Raw genomic sequence first — 22,771 nt, 5'->3', positions numbered from 1 at the left:
TTTTCTCTCTTTTCCTTCAATGACTACACCATATGAGCTGAATTTACTGGTAATTTTCCTGAAGGGAAGACAGAGTATACACCAAAAATTTGTCTTTCTTTGCATGAGACTGTGCTGAGGATATCCCTCTGTCTGTTACTAGAGCCTCTCCCTTTTAATCTGGATTGAGAGTGGATCAAAAGCCTACATCTATTGTCTTTCTGAGGTACCGTGGTTTTCCACTCTGGGTTCCAAAAACAGACTGTAGACAAGCAGCTGTTCTTTATCCTCAGAATATTTTAGTAGTGTTTAATTGCTTGCTGCCGTAAATAGTTATCATGTTGACTAACCATTGGGTTTCGTTTTCATTTTTGACAATCCAAAATTACATTCAGGCAACCACATGTACTAGTATGTTAAATTCCATCTCTGAAATGCTTACAGTCTTCAGAAAGGAGTAAATGTATTTTGTAGTTGCTCTGAGACAGTACGTAAGAAGGAAAATACCTCCCAGACTGTGGGATTTGATATGTAGCTTGGCCCAAGAGACTCAAAATCAGAGGCAAGAGCAGGCTCCAGTTCTATCTAAAGCTCTTTATGATGAGGCAGACCTGGAGTGACTAGAAAACCTCTTTTCATCAAAGTCACATCACCTGGGTGAAGTCAGGCTTCCTCCATTCTCACATTGGGCTGCAGCTTCTCTTCGGCTCCTTGCATTTGAAGTAAGTGACAAGGAGAGGAAGGCAAGTAGTATTACCCCAGGAATGGCAATGGTGCCAGTGCCGCAGCAGGAGATGGGGAGCAGTGATGTGGCTAAAATCTTCCTTGATATATGCATTCTTAAGGCCTTTGACATTGTGGTGAGCAAACACGAACAAAGGGGAACCTTGAATTCAGGCTGAGTTCTACTGTTAGCCATTTATTTATGTTTGACATTTATGCCATAAACCCTCCCTAACCTGTGAAATTTATTTTGGGAGATCCTCATGAGCAATGTATCCTAAGAGGTGTTTTGCTTTATCTGTTTGAAATATTTTTTAGGCATCAACATGTTTATCATGGAAGGTACTGTATAAATTAATCAGCAATATTAATAATATCATTTTTTATGAATACGCGTCTCCATGCTGTATAAGTATCAGCTGATCCATTGCCATGAGTCACTTCCAGTAAGGAAACTTGATTGTTCATGATTTTATATCAAAAGTTAATCACTGTCTTGTGGCTCTGTTACTATTTGATAAAATAGACCTTCTTGGAGAGCATTCAGTAAGTGCAGATGGATGTGACACTTCAGGCACTCAAAGTATGGTTAACAAAGGAAAAATAAATAAACATTGCGTACATGTTCAGCATTACCTTTAGGAGGTCTTCGGAGATTTTGGTCTGTGTTTGCACTAATCTTATGTTAGTGACTTTCATATTACATTAGCAAATTTAATCTTTGTTAATGTGATAGAAAGTTGCTAATACAATGAGACTCATTATATTAACAACTTTTGCATCATGTTAGCAAAAGCAAAATTTGCTAACAGAATGCAAAAATTACCAATATGATGAGGTAATCATTATCATCATTCTAACGGCTGATTATATTAAGCAGCTACTAACAATTTTTATAGGAAATCACTGTTTGCACTATACCAGGATTTTCTAGAAGGAGGATTTTTGGTGCATAAATAGGCAAATGCCATTATTTTTGAATACAGATCTTTAGAGACATGGTTTTTCATTTGTATTGTTAGATAAATATCACTTAGTCAAACTCATTCTAAAATTAAATTTGTTGACACAGAAGTCATTTTTTTCCATAGAACAGTGAACCATATAATGAGCTATGTCCTGACTAAGCCAGTAAGATAGTATAAAGAGAATGTGATTCACCATTGGTCTTATATCACCTTTTGACTTTTAAAAGTGATTTCAAATTGCAAGTCACATTTTGCAGTATATAAGAATTTAGGTCTAATTTTATTAAAACACATTCATTTCATCATTACTATTTGTAATTTTTTGTAGCAAGACACACATTTATTGTAGAATATATTTGCATGTATGATTTGTAGTCTTCTCTGATTATCTTATAACTGCCCATTAAAATTGTACCAGGGTAAAATTAAAATGATTATAATAATATTTTTAATATACAGAATATAATCTGACAGCAAAATTCTTTGACTGCAATATATAACATGCTAAATCTGTATTATAATTATTATTCTCTATAAAGCCTTCATTCCTACACAAGCAATGTAACAACCATCTTTTAACTGAAAAGAAGATTGGGGAAATAGACTTCCAAAAAGGGTTTTCATGAACAATCCCATAATGGTATTGGGAAAGCTTTAGAGAGGTTTACAAGGAGCTGCTTTCTACCATGTATGTGGTAGAATGAGAAAAATATAAAGAGCTTTTTGAATATGTAATGAGCATGCAGCAAAGGCAGACACCTTAGGCCAACCAGGCAATGGAACTTCTCAGTTACAAAGAAATGATAGGTAAAGTGGATAAACAAGTGGCTTATGCTTGATGCAGTATTGTAGGTTAAGCCAGTAGAAAGGTGTGTAAAGAGGGTGACATAATTACAAGAGCCTAGGGAGGTAACCTTTGTAGCAGCATTCTGAATAGGTGTGAGGAAGATGTATCTGATTTTGTCTAGGACTAAGTAAAGGACATTCCAGTGCCTGAGAATGTGTGGACTGTGGACAAGAGAGATGGTTGTATGAATGGACAGGAAAGTTTGTATGTTAGAAATATTAAACAGAAGAAGATCTAAAAAGAGGTACTCCTTGGCTATGGAGCTGTAAAACAGACAAGAGGAAGGTGTCCTTGTCCATTTCTGAACTGATCAAGAAAAGAAGTGAGACTAGGGTGAAAGATGAAGAGCTGTATTTTAGCCAGATGGAGCTTGCCATATGACTACGCACACATGAAATATGGGTGAGAGAGGGAGTCTGGGACTTCAGAAACTGCTGAAGTTGAAAGCTCTTCAATGGTGATATTTTAGTGCACTTTGATCACCTTTTCCTAGAGCTGCATGAGGACCAGAAATAAAAACATGTTTATTTGAAATCTATGGGAAGCTTGTATTAATTTCAGTGGGAGTAGGAATTAGTGCCAAATGTTCATGCTAGTGTTACTAGATCTGCCAGCTCCTCTTTATACATTGATCATGAGGTATTGCTGATGTGTTCTAGACCTGCAGAAGAAGACAGGTCCTCCTTCAAATCACTTTATTGCTATTTCTTGGAGAGATCCTAGGGAGATGAGCAATTGTTCCTCTCATTTGTTCTCAGGTTTGGCATGAAACTACATCTGTAGATGAAATCTATATTTATTTTTCTATCTTTTCCAACTCCAGTGGTGTAATAATGTAGTAAACCTTGTCTTGATATCTGGTTGAGATGCTAGCATGGATGAGAGGGTGAAATTTGAGATAAAGTTGGTAGGTTGGAAAAAGCTTCTGGAAGTTACAGAGCAGATTGTAGCTGCACCTGTGAAGATATTTGTCCACCTTTTATAGATCACATTCAAAGGCTGAGAGTAGTGTTAGACTCCAGATGATTGCAGAGGAATTGTCTGTCAGTGTCAGGGCAGGTTTTTAATTTGCTTCTGTCTAGGAGGTTATAACCTACTCTTTCCTATGTAGACACAGTGATAAATGGTTTTTCACTTCAACATGGGATGACTGCAATATGTTGCATTTAAGGATAAATGTTAAGTCCATTCAAGGACCTGTAGTGACTTCAGGTGAAAGCACTTGAATTTTTCTAATACTCAGAGTAGAGACCTGCTAGCAGGAAGTTCACCACAGATCTCCTCGGCTTCAGAATTTACTTCTACCTTGGTACAAAACAGCTTTAAGTTATGAAATTTCCTCTTTTTTTTTTTTTTTTTTTTTTTGGGGGGGGGTGGATGTCTGTCTTCCATATAGACTATATGATTTTTGGTGTTTATGATGGAAAGTGTTGCTGTTTTAAACTTCTAGAGAAAGTGCATCAGAATGTTTTAATTGGAAGCCAACAATCAAAGTACAGAGAAGGTTAGAGTAATGTATTCCTTGTGGAGAGATTCCAATTTCTTCTGTGTCCTGCTACTGATTACTAGAAACCATAGGGGAATTTTAAGGGGAATTTGGTTGTGGGTGAGTAAACAAGAGGAATCTTCTGCCGCAGATGTTTATATGGAAGGAGAATCTCTTAGGAACCCAGGAATTTATATAGTATATGAATGAACACTGTCTAACCTGCAGCTTGTCTTTTAGAGGAGCTAGTACCAAATGTTTCCAAATGACACGTAAAATCTATGAAAGTGTAACTGTACCACATATGCTGAAGCATGACACTTGATATCTCATGTACATTTTATTATACCTAGTGTAGCATGGTTATTCCTGTTATTCTCATAGATATTGAATCCTTCTTTTGAAGTTCTTTTCCCTATAATATCTTCTGGTTGTGAATCACATAGATTGCATGCTGTGGGGGAAAAAATTACTTCTTTTTGTCATTTTCCCTTTATTAGCTCTAACTGTGTTTCCCCTTCAATTTATTGGAAATCTCCTTGTTCTTATATTATCTTCTATGTATCATTCATTATTTTATATACCTTTGTCACATCACTTTGTATTTATCTGCTCTCAAAGCAAAATATTTATAATCTTGTTAATCTCTCTTCATGTGGCTTTCCACTAGACTTTTTCTGTTTTCCAGAAATGTCCATTGTCGTCTTTAATACAGGATGACCAGAACTGAATACAGGAGTCAGTGTAAAGCGTGTACAATTAATTTACATGATAGTATCATAATATTTTCTTTATTAATTTTATAGCCATTTTTAATGTATTCTAACATCTCATTTGACATTTTAGTCATAAGCATCTCCACACAAAGCAGATACTTTCACTGAGAATATTTTCACATTGTTTTATTGACTGGTTTTAAAACTCCTCAATATAAAGGAGTAGTTTCTTCCAAAGTGTGCTACATCTTGCACTTGGTTACATGAAATTCCTTTATTGTTGAACTGTCTGCTCTAATTGGTATTTAGGTCCTTCTCATGTTCCTCTTGATCTTCTTGTAATGTAAATAGCTACATCTGTAAATCTTTCTACATTGACACTCAGTCTTTGAGTAAAACACATAGCAGATGTCCAAAGGGGGAGTCTGCAGACTCTTTCCACTGATTTGCTTAGTTTAGGCATGTGTTTAGCATGGACAGATAAAATCTTGAGACTGCCCCATAGAAAGAGAGGCTAATAACCCAGACAGGCCAAAGCCAAAACCAGACTCCTTTACCTCATTCTTTTCCCATTTTTACCAGTATCATATGCATCTGAGGTAGATCACAGATAACTTCTACGGAGAGGAAAGTTGTCTTTCACTTGTTCATATGGATATGATATCATGTAAATTGTAATACAGGCGGAAATGTTCTGAGTATTAGACTACTGAAGAAAAATATAGAAAAATATCAGACTACTGAAGAAAATAAAACACTGGAAAAGAGACAAAAAATAGAAGAGAAGAAGAAATCTAACTTGCTGGATATCAGTTAGGGAAAGCAAAGCATTCGTGTTATTATGGATCTGGGTACTAATTCTGTTTTTAGGCTCAAAGCAAAAAATTTAAACAGAGAAGTATTTTATATACTTTTTTAAATCTAAAAGAATATGTAAATATAGATATATATTTATATGTAAACATAGGTCAGCTTTGTTTAAAATTTATCAGAAGTACTGTGTGCTTCTTTCTAATTCCCTTTCTTTAGCATAAGTTTGTAATTTTAATTGTCTTGGCACCTTAATAAAGTAAGTATCCTAGTTAAAGTATGTACTATTTATTATCTATTGGAAGGAATGCATATGAATATCCTTTTCAAATTTCAAACTGAAATCATCTGCAGGGGTACTCTTCAAGAACAGAAGGGTTAGCTGGCACACAGGTGGGAGAAGAGTTGCTCATTAGGGAAGGTTTGTTATATAGTAACGTATAATTAAGGTAATGGTCACAGCTTGTGTGACAGCAAACACTCTAGCAGTCGTTTGATTGCTGTGTGGGTCAGGAGATAGCTCTTTCTACAAGATGTATCCACATTAGTGTGTTAGTGAACAGGTTAGAAAGCAAATTACAGCTGCCTTTCTTAGGCATATTACTGTCGAGGCTCATTGTTTTGTTTTGTTTTTTTTGTTTTTTTTTACTGTACATCTGCAGTAATATGGCTTCTGAAGACTTCATGTGACAGGTTAGGCATTTTATCCTTTGAGTAAACAGCAATCATGGTGTGAAGAAAGTGGGGCATTGGAGATTTTTTCCCATTCTTTGAGAATTCCATTCTTCCTTTTTAGTTCGCTCCAAGGGCTCTTTGGGGATACATATATTAAGCCCTTTAAATAGTTCATAATAAATCTTTGTCTCAGGCTGATTCTGACAGTTTTTTAAAGAGTCTTTTAACAGAGAATCCTCAATCATTTGTTAATCCATGGGGTGATCTTCAGACTTGGAGGAAAAAAAACAGTGCAAGCTCCAGGCTTGTGAAAATGCAATGTAGCAAAATTATAACTCTGAAAAACTCAACAAATACTATGCTACAGAAGTTTCACAAATCATATGATGTTCTGATCATGTCTAAATAGTTGTTCTCCAAGTTACTCAGTTTGCAAATGCTAGAGATAGAAAAATGAGCTAACAAAAAAAGAAGAGCAATTATTGATCATCTTTTGAATATTATCTTGGTTTTGGCTTTGTGCTCTTAAAGCTTGATTTCAGGGGGAATTATGGGAAAAAGAAGTTATTGTTCTCTTTGTTAAAATAAAGAAAAGCAGGAGAAGAAGTAGAATTCCTTTTATTAAGTGTTTACCTTTCAAGCCTTGTGATAAATCTGCCAAAATACCTGCACTGTGGGCTGATTTTTAAAATGCTCTGTTTCCTGCATAATATGACAGATTCTGATTGTGTCTGTCAAAAATCTTTTTAATTCCGCAGTGCAAAATAAATAAATAAAGTAATAATAACAAAAATAGAATGTCTAGTTCATTTGACACCTGTTTTCACCAAATAATTTGGGTGAGTTGTTTCCTAAGAAAAATGCATGGCAGCGGTCCACTGGAACTAGTGTTGGGTATTTGTTTTCTGCAGTCTTAAGTCTGTCATTTTTGGAGACACTTGTTCTTAACTCTCTTTGAATTTCAATAGCATGTGTTTGTTCTTATTTTAGGCTTTTTGGTAAATTCTGCATAAGCAAACAAACCTGTTAATGCTAACTTACATATACGAACAGGAATCACTCAGTGCATCTTAGGAATATAGTTGCCCTGTTTTAAATTAATATGCTGCCCTATGGGGAAAATGCTGTAATAGGGACAGAGGAGGGACAGTAATAAAGGGCAAAACCACAGAGAAACCTGGATAGTTGGACTTCTTGCCCCTTCTGCAGCCAGGAACATGRGCGTTGGAGAGGAAGACTGCAGCTGGAGGTGGCTACCATCATAGCAATACATCCCAATATTGTCAGCTACCTGCTGTTCCAGCGATCCTGACACCTTCCTTAGTGGTAGCAGGATTAGCAGCCTGCCTGGTTTTGCCTCGCCTGGGCCCTGTCATGGAGTTTCTGCATGATAGATGAGAGGGAACATTTGCACAGCACATCCTGTGGTGATAGAAATGTTAATAGCATTCTGAAACAATCTGGGATGCGCAATGCTGAGGACATAAGTATTTTCATGTTTAAGTAATGTTTCTATTCACAGGATATTTTACTTGTTTTGGGCAAGGGATGGGAGAGTCTATATTGTTTAATTTTTTCCATTATTCTTTTTATTTAAAAATAACAGTGTTAGTCATACTGGTTTTTGACAGGGATAATTAGATTCTGTCTGAGTATGTGAAATGATCTGTTTTCTGACGTTTTAGAAGTATTACTTGACTGTCTTCTGAACTATGAAGCCGTGCAGCTGGGGAAAGTAGTTCCTAAGGTACATCAGAACAGGACTTCTTCTCATGCTGCAAAGTGTGCAGCATTTTCCTCTTTGCCCCAAAGAGTCTGCATATTGTCCTGACACTTTTCATAGTGTCAAGGAGTTAGAACCATACCTTTTACCACTGTCCAGTAATGAAGATATCTGTAAGCCCTAAACCCTAAAAGGAAAAATGTTCTTCTCACGATTTTTTTTCTTCTTTCCCTTGACAACATGTGGCTTTTTACTCTGCAGCATTTTTTGATTATTGAATTGTTCTAAAAGAGCTCAAAAGTTGTTTTATAAAGAAGAGGAGGATTACTTGTCTTCTGTACTTCAAAATATTTTTAAAATGCCAGTTCACACTGGACACAGAAATACACAACTGGATAGGGTACAAACTTGGGAAAGGGAACAGTTTGATAGAGCCCTTATTACTAAAATCCAAGGAACAGAATGGAAACATGCTTGCAGTTTTAAAGAGGAAGTCACTGATAGCAGAGATGAACCCAGCTACTTACCATGACTGAAAAAAATAAAAGGTGAAATGATGCAACAAACTTGCCACCCTTTTTTACTGTTTTCAGTGTATGAACAGAAGGTGGTAGATCAGATAGCCCTCTGTGTTTATTGTTCCCAAACCAATAAGTGTTAGCCATTATAATGATCACTCTGTGTTTGTACATGTGTGCTTGCTTGGTTTAAACATCTACCCAGTAGCTACGTACTTTCCTAGAAAGGTTAGACAGCAAGGTTACACAATTTGTGCAAAGTGATTTTTGGCAGGATTCTATACACATTGATATGGCAATCCAGTAGATACTAGCAGCCAGTTACTGCCCCTTGGTTAGGCTGCACGGAAGATTCATGTATATAAAATAGTGTATTAAAGTAAACTTACAAAAGCAAAGAGCAATCATTGCAAATGTAATTTTTTCTTCCTCTTTGGGATTCTAATTTTAAAAGCATTAAAGAAGACAGCTGCTCATGCTGTGATATGCGCTAAACAGCCTGAAGGATGGAAAAAAATATATTTGTAGCTCATAATAACTATTGACCTTTCTGATATACAATGTTCTCTGTGTTAGCTATTCTGTTCTATCAACAGTGAAGATTGAACATGACTTTTTAATAGAAAACATGGGGTTTCAAGCTGCCTTCACAAAGGTGTTTATGTATTGTTATTTTGTATTGTAGTACAAAGACTAAGTCCTGATGCCCTTTGTCTGACATCATGTCTGTCGTAAAAAAAGCCCCACTGTTACGGACTGTTTTATATGAGGATTTGGCTCATAACCATTTTATAGTTATGATAAAAGCATTGCTTCACTAGATCCAGAACACAGGTATTGAAAATAGAATCCCCAAAATATCCCAGCAGCACAAAAGGTATTTTCTGAAGAAATAGATTCCTCAGGTGGCTCCATTTACAGGGGCATTCCACTAAGATTTAAAACATTCCTTTTTTGTATTCATAGTGTTTGTTCTGTGGCATACGCAGGCTGCTGCATAATAGCTGTTGCTGGATGTCGTGTGCTCTCAAAGACTATCTTTATGATACCCCATTTTTTCTCTTGAACTTTTCTACTGCTGAGTTGCTGAGTACAGAAACACCTACTAGTAGCAGCTTGACTTTGACACTTGTGTATGTTTCCCTGGAGTGGAATCATCCAAACATCAACTGTGAGCAGCATGAGGCAACTCAACTGCTCTTCTCTCCCTCAGGGAAAAGCTTCACCAAAAAGCACCTCCCACTTGGCATATGAAAATCTGGAAAGCAACCTCTTTATTGTGCTTTTTAAGCCCGAGCAGGCTGGCAATGTTAGGCAACATCAGAAGGGGCTTTTTTATGCCATGTGCTGGGAAGGAACTTTAGTGGGCCATTATTGGCAGCTCTGAACCACAGTTATTTTCACAGCTATGCTCTGGAGTGTCAGTTAATGATTCACAAGTTATTAGGCAAAAGCAGAAAACTAGCAAGAGGGAAAAAAAACCCTCAGTTGATCCTTTTAGGACATGAAGGAGGGGGAATGGCATCAGCATTTAATGGCAGTCTTGTGCTGAAATAGAGTGTTCAGCACTGTTTATAAGAACCTCCTCAGTCAGGAGAACGATCATTTAAGTTGTGCGAACCAGCCACATCCCAAAGAAGGTTTAGGATCTAGGCCTGTATTCCTTATAGGCCCATAAAATTCTCAGGGAATTCAGGGAAGTTTTTGCCCTCAAGACTAATACCCTAGTGTACCTTTTTTCCTCAGGTGTTTCCTCATTTCCCGGTTTCTTTTCTCCATATTCATTCTGTAACATGGATTAGATATGCTATTACTTATGATCCTGCAGTCTCCTAACATCAATACCTTTCCTAGCCATTGGCTGCATTCTGTTTAAAACTTTATTAGAATTGCTGCGATGTACGTAAATGGTAAGGAAACAATACCACTGTTAGTTTTCTTTATGACCATCACTGAACCTTGCAAATTTATAAGTGTTGCTGACCTCACATGAAACCAAGCCGACAGGTCAAGTCAGATTATTCCTTTGCTTAGAATAAATTAACTTTAAATGTAAAAATGTAGAAGGAAGTTTGAGCTTCATGCCCAGTATGGTTTATGTACCACTCGTTCACTAGAGCATAACAGCTCTTCTAGAGTTGTTCTGGTCTATTGGATGAATGTGGGTACATTTGCAAGTGTTTAGATAATGGATTGAAGCCCAGTAGACTGTAACTTTTCCAAAGGGTTTTTCGGAGTTAAAATTTCCTACTGTGATTAGTTCCTTTAATAGCAAATCTGTATTATGTTATTTTCAAACAGGCAGAAAACCTATATGCATTTCATAGATCACTGACCTACCAAAATTTGTTGTAAAATCTATCTTTCAAAGTTATAGGAGTAACAAAAATCTTATTCATAGCTTCATCCTGGCAACGCTTTATTTATAGCTCTATCCTGGGACCTAACTAGTTCTATATTTTACCAGACATGTAAAGAATTTTGTGGAATAAGGTTTACATGGGAAGTAAGTTGCCTATGTTGGGAATTAATAGCCTAATAAGACATATTTCTAGACTAAAAGAATATTAATAATAAAGGAAGTTTTGAGAGACATTGAATAGAGTAATACTTCTTAGTCAAATAAAGAGTAGTTCAGATCATTTTGGTTCTGCAAGGGTAGTAGAACATTCAAAAATTTCACTATATGATAATAGGGAAAGTCTATCAATGGATTTTACATTGGTTTGTCCTACATAACTACAGTCAGTACATAGACCTAGGCTGGATTAAAAAACAAGTAGGGTAAGCTCATTATTTGTAGTGGCATAGGATAGCATTTCAAAACCTGGCTTACTTCTCTGCAAGTGCAGTCTTTTGTGTGCCCAAAATATAGTATGCAAGCAGCAGTGTTTGCACTCACAAAACCTGCAAACTGAGCATGAACAATCAGAGACAGATGTAGTTTGCACATTAAAATTGCATTGTTTGTATATGCATGTTAGTATGTGAAACTAAAATTAGTTTTGCCAGTAAATGCATGCACAGTTTTGCTTAACCACAGGTAGAACAGGATTAAGATCCTTTAAAGAATTCTGTCTTACTTTTGCCTGTGGTTAGTGTTAAGTGTGGTGTATTTAGGGGAATAACCCAAGCACATTTAAAAGGTTGGTGTGACCACTTACACTAGCCTGAATGTTGGCATGTGCAATCCAAGCCCTAAGCAACAGACCAGGCAAGATGTTAAAAGTGATAAAATAGTAATCAGAAACTTGATCCAACTCCTTTCATAGTATTCCTACTCACTCAGATGGGAGTTGGCCAGACTCTTATTACCCAAAGATAGGTTGCCCAAAGATAGAGAACTTGTGCTACTTGAGTCACACCTGTCATCCGTCTGCTGCTCCAAAAAGGCATGGATCTTCTGGAGGTCCTGTGTCATAACTGTGCACGTCTCGGGCGCCATGGGCAACTCCAGAGGGTGCTGTAGGCCTGTGTGTGGGCAACTGAATTGAGCCTTTGGTCACTTAGAATTCATCCCTCAAATAAAGGAACTGTTCTCAGTGCATTTCGAATATTTTGTACCATTAAATTTTATATAGTTAAGCATCAGGGATTTCACTATGTCCTTCGAAGGAAGTTTTCAACATATCAAAAAATCAGGATTAACTACACAAATTAACAATATTAACAGAACAGTACTACACTGTATTGTGGCCAAACAGCTAAAGTCAGCCAATTCCTGTGTAGTATTGAAACTTTTATAAAATATATAAATTAATGTGGAAGGCAGACTCAAAGATTATACTTGTTCTCCTGCTTTTCTGGCTGATGTGAAAAAATTCACTGCTACTTCACTGACTTGGCTTTTGCCAGAATGCACGTACTTTTGTCACATTAAAGGGAGATGCTGTATATAGCTGAGTGTCAGTCACTTGTTCTCCCAGTTTCAAACATTTATACTTAATAGTGTGCTGTATCACAACTGGGCGTAATGGAGAGTTCTGCTGGATATGTAGCCTAATAATTACAGATTTAGTTTAAGAAATCGTTTCATTAAAAAAAATATGTGTAAAGATTCATTGTCAACTTAGTTTAAAAAACTTAAGAATTTTACATGATGACAAACTAATTGAAGCAATCTGGGATGCCAGTGCACCCCATCAGTTGCTGGTTTGGAAAATTTGAAGGGATTAGAAAAACCCTAAAACAAACACTAAAAGACCCAGTCTTTGAAGGAAGTCCAGTAGGGTTTAAAGTTTTCATGCCTTTGAGTTTCTAATAGGCTCATAGGTCATGGAAAGTGAATTGTCTTCATCTTGGAGGTAGAATGACAGATTGTTATCTTGCCTGAAAACATTACCTAGCAATAAATTGTTTAGAGGAAGTTGTTGTTCTTTCCATTTATTCTGAAGGAGCTGCCCTGAGCCTTTCTCTTTTCAATCAGGTCTTGGCTAGAACCCAGCATTATTCTCCCTGTAAAAAGGAAAGAAAGGAAAGAAGGGAGCTAAGTCACCAAAATCCCAGGTCCCAATTCCTGACTTCCTCAGCTTTATTTCAGTAAATAGCAAAACTGAAATTGTAAGAGTCGTAGCAGGTTTGATACAAGTACCATGAAGATCAAAATCTGTTTATTCAGGAATTTGAGTTTCTGTTTATAACCATAGTAGGTTATAGCAAATATAGTATTCCTATAGCTTATTCATTTTAGTATTGCATAATAGTATTGCCTTGGGAGAATGAATTAGACTCTTCTTTGCCTCCCACAACTTCAACAAAGTTGTTCCTTTAGTCTTTGATTTTGCAAGATGCTGAGCATTCCAGTGAGAATATCTGAGCAGCTATAGAAATTACTAGGTTTGTGCCCATCAGTCAATCTTCAGGGCAACTGCACCTAAGCACACCTGAGTTCTTTGTCTGAATAGTCCAGTCTTCAGCGCCTTGCTATATCAAGTTTTAGCTTCCAGTGCTTGCCCATGTTCAGCCTGCAATCAGACTTAACCAGCATCACTTAAAACCATGCATTTGCACAGGTGCTAAGTATAATTTCATAGTAACTTACACTTACTGGAAATAAATTGTCTTGACTTGAAGCTTTTGAACTGTATTTGCTGGGCCAGTAGTTAGAAAAATCTATCTTTTAGCTTGTAAAATGTTAACTGCTCAAGGTTAAATTTTCCTAGAAAGTCTTTTAATGTCTGGTTACAGGCAATAAACTGCACAAAAAGAAATAGAAGCATTTACGAAGAAACATCTATTCCAACTGAAGATGATAGATTTATATTACCTAATTATTCATCTGAACATAATGGTTCTCAGTTGCCTATGCAAAGAGTTATCAGACTTTAAGAAAATGTGGGAAGACGTTTGCAAGCTTAGAAGAGGACATGAGAGAACTCCCTTTTTTTCCCCTGTTGAGTATGTTCTGTCTTATTTTGTTTCTCTTTTAGGAGTTGTATGGATGGTGTTGGAAAACATCTCTTAGAAGCTGTGTAGGCACCTGTTTTCAAGAAAGAGAAATTAATGCCAGATGAAAATGTCCTGAAATTATGCCAAATCCAGAATTTTCTGTATGTTGAAGCATAAGCTTTTTTCCCACCATGCCCCCTCAAATTCCTTAATGTTTTCTGCTTGCTAGTTATTGGTTTTTCTCTGTAACTTTTGGCCCTCCTATGAATGAGAAGCCTATTTTTTGTCTGTTTTGCATGGGCAAATGCTATTTTTCTCCTCTTCTCTCAATTATTTCTAATGCATGTGAGGAAAAAAAGCCAGAAGTTGGTGAAGATTTATTTAGACTGCTTTGGCAGCATTTCCTTATTTAAGATATAAATCAAATTTGGAGCTGCTTCTCTCCTGGGGGACAAATTGTTTATCTGAATATGAATGTGCTTGTGAATCAGAGATAGGGAAAGTACTTGTGCTATTGCGGTGAAATAGCAATTATTTGCATTGTTTTACATTGCTTTGCTCTATAGCATGAACTTAGGCAGGCTGCACACAGCTGCTGGACATTTTGAGGTCATTGCAGGAGCAGAGCCGTGGAGCTCAGTCCTCCAAATACTTACATGCATGTTTACCTATCGGTGCACATCCCAGTAAAGTCAACAGGACTCTTCTGGTCTGTAAAGTTAAGCCGTGCGCGATGTTACACCACTTGCAAGGTCTAGGCCCAAGGTTATCCCCAAGACATCAGGATCAAAGCTGCAAGGCTGGTTCACAAAGAAATGCTGAGATGCTTAGGAAGAGATAACTATGTAATTTTGTGGATTTGGCCATTAGTTCATATTAGCTCCCCATTTGGCTCTGTGGTTCTTCGTTGATGTTTTAATGTTTATGACACTTGTGTGCTGCAAGGGGGGGGTTGCAGCTTCATACCCTTTGAAACAGAGAATACATTCTCTGTGCCCAGAAATCTCATACTGCAGTAGCAGCTCTGGGCATGCAAAGAAAAGAGGTTTATTCCTTTAGTAGTACCTGTTGAAGATATTTAAGGACACACAAAAGCAAGTGCTTTCTCAGCAGAGTAAACAATTACCTGTTTTGCAAAGACAATCCAGGCTTACTTTCTATAGTTCTAAGCCTGACAGCATATAGTGCTTTCATTCACACTCAGTGTGCAGTGACTTTTATCATACTCTTAGCATTCTAAATGCATAGTTTCAGAAGTTTATAACTCAATATTAGGTTTAGACTCAGCAAATTCAGTCCAGGAGCACTATTTTTCAGTGTAAAAGATATCTTTAGTTACTACAGTATCAAGAAAAGTGGACCTTGCCTGTTTCAGACATTTTCAGGTACTAAAAGTACAAATAATAATTAAAAAAAAAAAAAGAAAAGAAAAAATGAATTGCTACTGAGTTTCATTCTGATGTTCCTCAGATTACTAGCCTCCTTTGACATAACTGAAAATATGAAAAGGCTGACTGATGGGCATTTTAAAATCAACTCCTGAGAACTCATAATGGACCATATTCCACATATTTCTGTGCAAAGCTCACTGACATCGATGTGTTCTGTACACATCCTATTTTTAAAATACTGCATGCATAATCAGAGTTAGCATTGTTACAGTTTCTACTGTGGGTTGGTGCGACTCTGAATGCAGATTTGTATTACCAGCCATAATGGTTCTCTCCTGAGAGAAATTCAGAATGTTGTTCATAAGCTGTTCTGGACTTCTGGGTAACTAATCCCATCTCACATATATACTCTCAGGTACTTTGTGTTAAAGAAAATCAAACACTTCTGAATGCATATTTATATGACAGACTCTGTTTCAGTCTGCTGGATATATTATATGCTTTGTAACATTCACTTACAGAGATATATAGGTTTTGTACACGTGATATTAGCAGCAAAATTCAAGCTCACGATGGAAGGCAAATGTCAATGTCAAGTACCTTGCACTAGATCATCTGTTCTTTTCTTTCACAAAAATGTGTATGAAAGATAAAATTTAATTTCAGTTTCTTGGGAATGGTATATATGTATCATTTTTTTGCCTGATCTTTTTTCAAGCAAGAGGTATTGTGTGTTTAATTAACATTACTTCTGTGTGTTTAGGTAATTACCATTAGAACACATGAGGACATACTGTACTTATTGCCTGTGCTAGAGCAGAATGTGCTGGACTACAGCAACTACACTTGTTAGGCTGATTTTAGCATTTCTTTACACAGCAGGAAGCACCCATGCTGTGGTTTCTTAATGTACTGTTTAAGTACTGCACTGCAGAGTACTGTATAATAACAGTAGTAATTAATAATGATCCTCATCGTACCAGTACTTCTACTGACCCTGGTTGCTGTTTCAGGGTTCCGCTATCTTGGACCCTGAAACACATTTCTTTCCTTTGAGAGTTTCATTTCTCAGATGATATTGCTGAACAGAGCTGAATTTTTTGAGGACAGGTTTGTTGCATGGATTCTGATGGCTTCACATTTGTTCAGGTCTCCAAGGACCAGCACCAATAAATGTGAAAAAGACAATAGCAGATTGGCATACTTTTCCATTTCCACCAGGATGAAAAAAAATATTCTAAATTAAGTCTAACCTTAAATGTATAATCTGTCCTTGGGAGCCAAAAAAAAAAAAAGGATATAGCATCTTCAAGCTCTTGGCATCCCTTACGAGAAAAAATTGGTTCTAAGGGTCTCTGATCTTGTGTTTTAGTAAAATAGAACTGCACGGCTGACTGACAGTTCTGATCTAAAGCATTTACATTTAAGTTTTGATCTCTCTGCTTTTGATTAAAACTAATGAGCTCATTTAATTCAAAATGGGAATCTCTGATAAGAGAAATAAGGTTGATGTGATTGGATTAGAGGGGCAAATTAAACTCTTAGAGCAGAAGTTTGTGCTTATATAGTGTGTTAAAAAGCTGTTGGCATATTATGGCGTGTTAGATGATGAGAAAAATTTCATAGTAATTCATATTTAATCAGAAGAAATGAAAGTACTAAATATAACATGGCTCTGCTTTTCCCTCGAGTGATAAAGAGCTGTACATTTAAAATGACATCGAATTCATGCTCTCTAAAACAAAAAAACCTTAAGAGAGACACTAAAAAAGGGGGCACAGCTGTCAGTTATTTCATCACAATAAAGTTGAAATGTCACAAATACCAGGAAATGTGACCACATTAAAACAAGGACGATTCGAGATAATCCTTAGCTCACAAACAAGTTTGGGTGTTTCCCTTGGCTGCATAACAAATGCTTTTTAAGTAGTTGGAATAGTTTCTAACACTAGTTTGGTAGATTCTCTAAGATAATAGCAAAATAATTTCAAAAGAACTTTTTATTCACTGTTAATTACTCACTGAAACTAAAAGATGTTTAACCTCTAACAATGTCTTCTTTTTGTAAGCCTCTCGCAGAATTTTGCCATGACCAGTATTTTGGGGAAAGGAGGGGAAATATCCATATCAGGGCTAAAATAACAGTAAGAAAGATTATATAGGCAATATCTCAGTGCTGACTAGTGTTATTCCCACTATATTTTCATGTATACTAAGAGTATTTATTACCTATTTTAAAGTAGTTACAGTTGAGGGAATGAGAAACAACGGTGAGATTTATAGTTTCAAGGAGAAAACCACTTCAATTCAACTATGAATACACTCCATTAGTGACTGATTAGTCACTAAGAATTAATGTTAATAATGTTAATAATAGTGCCAATAATAATAATATAGTCATTTACGTAAGCATTTTTGCCTTCAGGCTGCTCAGTGCTTTATTGATAATAATTAACCCTAAGTAATGGGGAACCAAGGCATTCAAAAAGAACAGTGACTTACCCTAAGTGTCACTGCAAGCAAGGAGTGGGGACCACGTAATAAAATTCCACAGTGGAATTTGTAGCCTCTTTCAGCAGACAGAACTGCTTCCTTAGTGGGACTTTGCCTCTCACAGAACATTGAAGAACTCTACAGTTTTAAGAAACAAAACCAAAACCTAACAAAATAACCCCAAGCATAAAACAAAAATGCAGGAAAGGGTTAATGAGTCAAATCTCTGTTAAAAATTCTATGGGAAAAATAACTTGAAAATGAGACTTACTGAGTATACATATATTTTTCAATTTTTTTTTTTGCTAAGTAAACGTTTTCTAAATGAGGTAAATTGATTACAACACTCTTAGCATCTATCAGTCATTTATTTTTAGTGAGTTCAAGGATTGCACCTGAAAAATAGCTTAGAGGGGATGTATAAAATCTAAATTATGTGTATATGTATTTTTTCTATTCCCTAGTGGAATCTACAAGCCCCAGTTTACTAACCACTGACAACACTCTAGAGCGCTCTTTTTTCATCCGAATGAAATCTACACTGACCAAGCGAGGAGTGCACATCAAATCATCAGGATACAAGGTAAGGGTCGCACTGTACCATGAAATATTGACATTTTTAAATTATGTTCATTCATGTTCCAGGAACACATTAATAGTCAGAGGAAGGAACTATTTCACATTTGCATATGTTTCATTCCTTTTGTTAAAGAATCATTAATATAGTGTTTCCAACCTGAGGTTTGGCAGAGGTGCTGCATCTCCATTAAATTGATCATTATTGCAACAAACATGCTTTATAACAGCATGGTAGCCTTCAAAAGAGCAATGCTTCCAGAGTAAAGGTATATTTTACCAAACAAGGTGAGTCACAGTAACTTCACTCTTTCCGTGGTGGAAAATTACTGCTCATTTACTTTGACTGTTCAGTCTGTCTTTGGGTTATGTTTTCCTCAGAGAGGTAGGATTTCTTCACGCAGACAGTATGCTAGAACTATTTAATTTCTCCACCATTCTGGCTGAAGGAAACAACAAGCCACAATACATATTTTTCCACTATTTTTCTTTGATTGTCAGTCTGAGGGGCATCTGCTGCTGGGGATCATATTTGCTGAATTTCTGATTCTTTAAGGATTTGAAAGTCTCTTGTTCCTTATCAGCAGTAATCTCATTTTTCTTCAGTCATATATCGCTCATAGCGCCTGTAGCTATCAGTGGCTTTGCAGTATACTAAAACTAGGAGGAATAGCATTTTTAACATTGTCAACTTGTGGAATGAAGTATCTCATCCATTAAGTATTATGCAAGATAAAAGAATAAAGTAAGGAAGTAAGTCTGAGAATATGTACGTATTTAAAGAAGATGCTCATCAATGTTTATTTAAGAACTTTGAACAGCATTTTTTTTAGTTTTAAGAGGAAGATTTAGAGTAGGTTTGAAATAAAATTCCCAATTCATTCAGTCCAAAAAACTCTCTGTGAATATAATATCAAGGGAGTCTACCTAAGCAGTAAACATCTCCTGGTAGAAATGTCTTCTTTTCAATTAATGAATGGAAGTCCTTTTTTTGGGTAGTTTCTGGATCAAGATAATTGAAATGGTTGTTACTGAAATCTTAGGTTCAAATCAACAGTTTCTTAAGGTACCAAATGCTATGATCTGGTGATTGCTTAGTTGTCACCATCTGAAAGAATGCATTCAGTACTTGTTCATCCTGGATAGGTATCAGAAGGTATCAAAACTGAGAAGTGTACTGTCAGTCCTGGGAAGAAGAAGGCAAATTCATTTATGATGTCCATTTTCATGATTAGGCATGGTCCATCAAGACCAGGCCAAAGTTAGATTGGCAGAGAACTTGCTTTGCTGGATTTTTTTTTTTGCTGCAAATGTAGTGAGAAAAATTAGAGAATTCATCTGTGGATTTTGTAGTCTGACATTTTTCACCAGCTGTAGATGAGAAGAGCATGTGAATGACTTTGTAGGTCTCTCTAACTTGCTACCAAGTTACACTCATGCCAATGTTTTAATATAAAAATATTTTTATGTTTGACTTTTTTTACTTGTTAAAATTCAGATGGTTTTTGAAATTTGCAATAGATCCTTTTCCACAGAAAGACACAGTATGATCTATCATATAATTTAATATCTCTTTTAAGACCTGCTGATGCCTCATGGAAGCATTGGAAACTGTAACTGAGATATCACAGACAGGAGAATGAATTTGGGTAACAAATAAGGAGAAAATAGCAGATGAATTTTGAAGGATCAGATATCATTTTTCAGGCAACTTTTCATAGTTGCAAAGAATGGAGAATAAGAAAAAGATGATAGTTGACAAAACTGTCTGTAAATAAAACATTTGTTTTTTCCAAATTTTTCCATGAGGCATCAGCAAGTCAGCATGAGTAAAACCACATAAACAGTGCGCAAATCCCAGGCAGGTTTAAACATAGAAGAATAGTTCCTCTGCTTCTGGATGTTTTGGAGAATTTTATAACTGATAGTGTTTGGCTGAATTTAGCTGCATCCAACCATATAAATTGTATTTTGATGGCTTTTCCAAAAGATGGTTATTGAAACTGTACAATCTATGGAATGATAATTATACACAGCCTCGATGAGCCCCAGTAAAATTTTGTATTCATTGTGGAAAAATTAGATAGCATGAATGTTTTTTAAGTAAGTGTAAGAACTGTTTTGTTTAAATGTAATTCTGAATTTGTTTACTAAACAAGCTAAGCATAATACAACTCAACTGCTACAGTGAATGTTATTCACACTTCTAGGAAAGTTACCAACTTCTTCACTGATTTCCAAAAGTTCAGTGCTAGAACAAATTTAAGGCTGCTATAATTTGTTCAGGAATATATTTTATTAAAATTAAGAAGGAGTCAGGAGCCTTATGAATGTACAGCTATAAGTAATTATCAAAGGGAAAAATAGTTATCTAATATTGACAAAGCTCGTGGGAAAACTGCAGTGAGTATAGAACAGTTCTGAAACAGTAAAGCCAGCAGGTAAATCCTGTGTCAAAGGTACCTGGGAGACCTCTGCCACTTACTCTGCCACACTATGCCACCTGGGATTATGTGCAGCAGGGTTCCTGCAGGAAATCCCGGTGAAGCAAGCTGGCTCAGGAGCCACTGTCTCACACCTTCAGAATACCATAGAGCACTGAAATTTTCCTTCTGCAAAAAGCAAGGGTTCCTGCTAAACAGCTTCCCTTGAGTTCTTGTGTCATTGTGGGTACATGACCCTCCTATCAGGCATACAAACATTATTCAGGAGCTGTGTGCTGGGAACCATGGCATCTTATTTGAGTCAGGTTTTAGCTCTGTCAAAGGTACTCAGCTTTCCATGGATTCAGCCCTCCAGCAGTGACAAAATTTTGCATTTCTGTGAGGTGGTTGCATCCCATTCCAAACTCTTGCTGAGCTCAGAACCACATCTCCCTTTTTTCCCTGCTTTGAGGACTGCCAAGGATTGTTTTCTTTAGACAGCAAATGATTGAGGCGATCCACAAAATGCTTAGGCAATTTTCAGTATGAGTGAGCCCTGCCTCAGGAAAGTCACATAAAATTGAAAAAAGAGAATGAGATTGATTAATCTTTTGGGTTGATCTAGTCAGGGCTAATTTTCTATCAAAAGAAATGCTGGAACAAAGAACCACACTAATAGGCTTATACAGACTGTATATGTAGACCTCAAAGAGACTCTGTTCCAAACTCCTCTGCCTTGAAATGAACCCTGTTTATAGTCCCTTCCTGGACTGATTTAATTAGCCCTAAATTATCCCTACAGATGGACGTATGGCCTTTTTTACCATAAATGATATTACCTTGAATGTCTGAAATGGGAAGTTGTTATAAGATTAATCCTCCTTCTTTCCTTCCCTTTCATTGTTTTCCAGCTCCCTCCTTGAATGAGATTTTCCCTATTTATAATGTTCTTAGGCTCAGAGCTTATAGAAAAAGGCTTAACATACAGTGTTGAGAGCTATTCAGTTTTCAGTGAGTAAATCTACAATCTTACAAAAAAGTCAAATAAAATGTAGTCAGCTGACAAAACACAATGAAAACAAATAAAAAGAAAAAATGATAATAATTCCATTCACTGCAAACCTCAGAATGTATTAGCATTACAGCTGTTGACTAAGATACATGGTGCAGAGACTTGCTGTGTTTCTCTCTGTTGAAAATGTATCACTTCATCCTTTTTTCTATTTTTTTCATCAATAAAAAGATACTCTTGTATTTCATTTGGAGTTTCCTTTTCTCTTTTGCCCCCCCTCCTTTTCTCTTTTGCCCCCCCTCCTTTTGAGGGTCAAAATCCTGTCTGCTGAACACCTTCAATGTTTTTGTTGTCTCACTTTCTTAGACATATGTTAAAGCTAGTTTTAATTGCAAATTGCTTTGTTCAAGTCCAATGATACATTTCCTGCTCCCCTGTTGTATCCTATTTTTGTTGTGTCATATTTACTGCTTTCTCGTGCAATGCACAACAAATGGTAGTAGAAGGAGTCAGGACACTAAACACCGACAGAGCCATTCCATAGTTTCTAGTTCATCAGATCATAAGATGCGTTATCGTATATCCATACATATTTCTCTACTATTTTCTGCAATGATCCTCTCATGATAAGTCATTACAGAGGTGTGTAAGCAAACATGAGGAGATTCCCTAGTACTTTTGCTGTCACCACGTCAATCCCTGAATTTGGTATAAGCAATATCTGTTGCCTTTCCATCTCCCAAGAAGCTGGCAATCAGCCTTCTTGGTTGTCCATTAGCAGAGAGAAAGGCATCTTAAAACACCTACAGGCTGTACCATCCTACTGGAGGTGATACTTTACCTAATGTGATACTTAGATGCCTGCTTTGGCCCTTTCAGTGTTAACAAGAAGTAGTTCCCATGTTTTTGTCCTTAAAACATCAAAGGCATTGAAGTCACTACACAATGAGTCTACTGCAGACACTTTAGTAACTGGAAGAAAATAGAGCAGCTATCATGTGCTGAGCAGCATTTTACACACGACCTTAGACTTTTGAGCCTGT

General features: G+C 36.5%; 1 protein-coding gene across 1 annotated transcript in view; it reads left to right on the top strand.

The window, feature by feature from the left end:
- NPAS3 (neuronal PAS domain protein 3) overlaps positions 1 to 22,771 on the top strand; it is a 196,433-nt gene that overhangs the window by 114,920 nt on the left and 58,742 nt on the right. Inside the window, exon 3 of the mRNA XM_026085425.1 lies at positions 18,182 to 18,300. Coding sequence (XP_025941210.1) covers positions 18,182 to 18,300 — 119 coding nt within the window. The remainder of the gene's footprint in view (positions 1 to 18,181; positions 18,301 to 22,771) is intronic.

The sequence above is a fragment of the Apteryx rowi genome, unplaced genomic scaffold (assembly GCF_003343035.1).
Source record: "Apteryx rowi isolate R43461 unplaced genomic scaffold, aptRow1 scaffold_669, whole genome shotgun sequence".
Lineage (NCBI taxonomy): Eukaryota > Metazoa > Chordata > Aves > Apterygiformes > Apterygidae > Apteryx > Apteryx rowi.
Note: the sequence above shows the minus strand (reverse complement) of the source record. Positions and strands in the feature narration are given on the sequence as shown.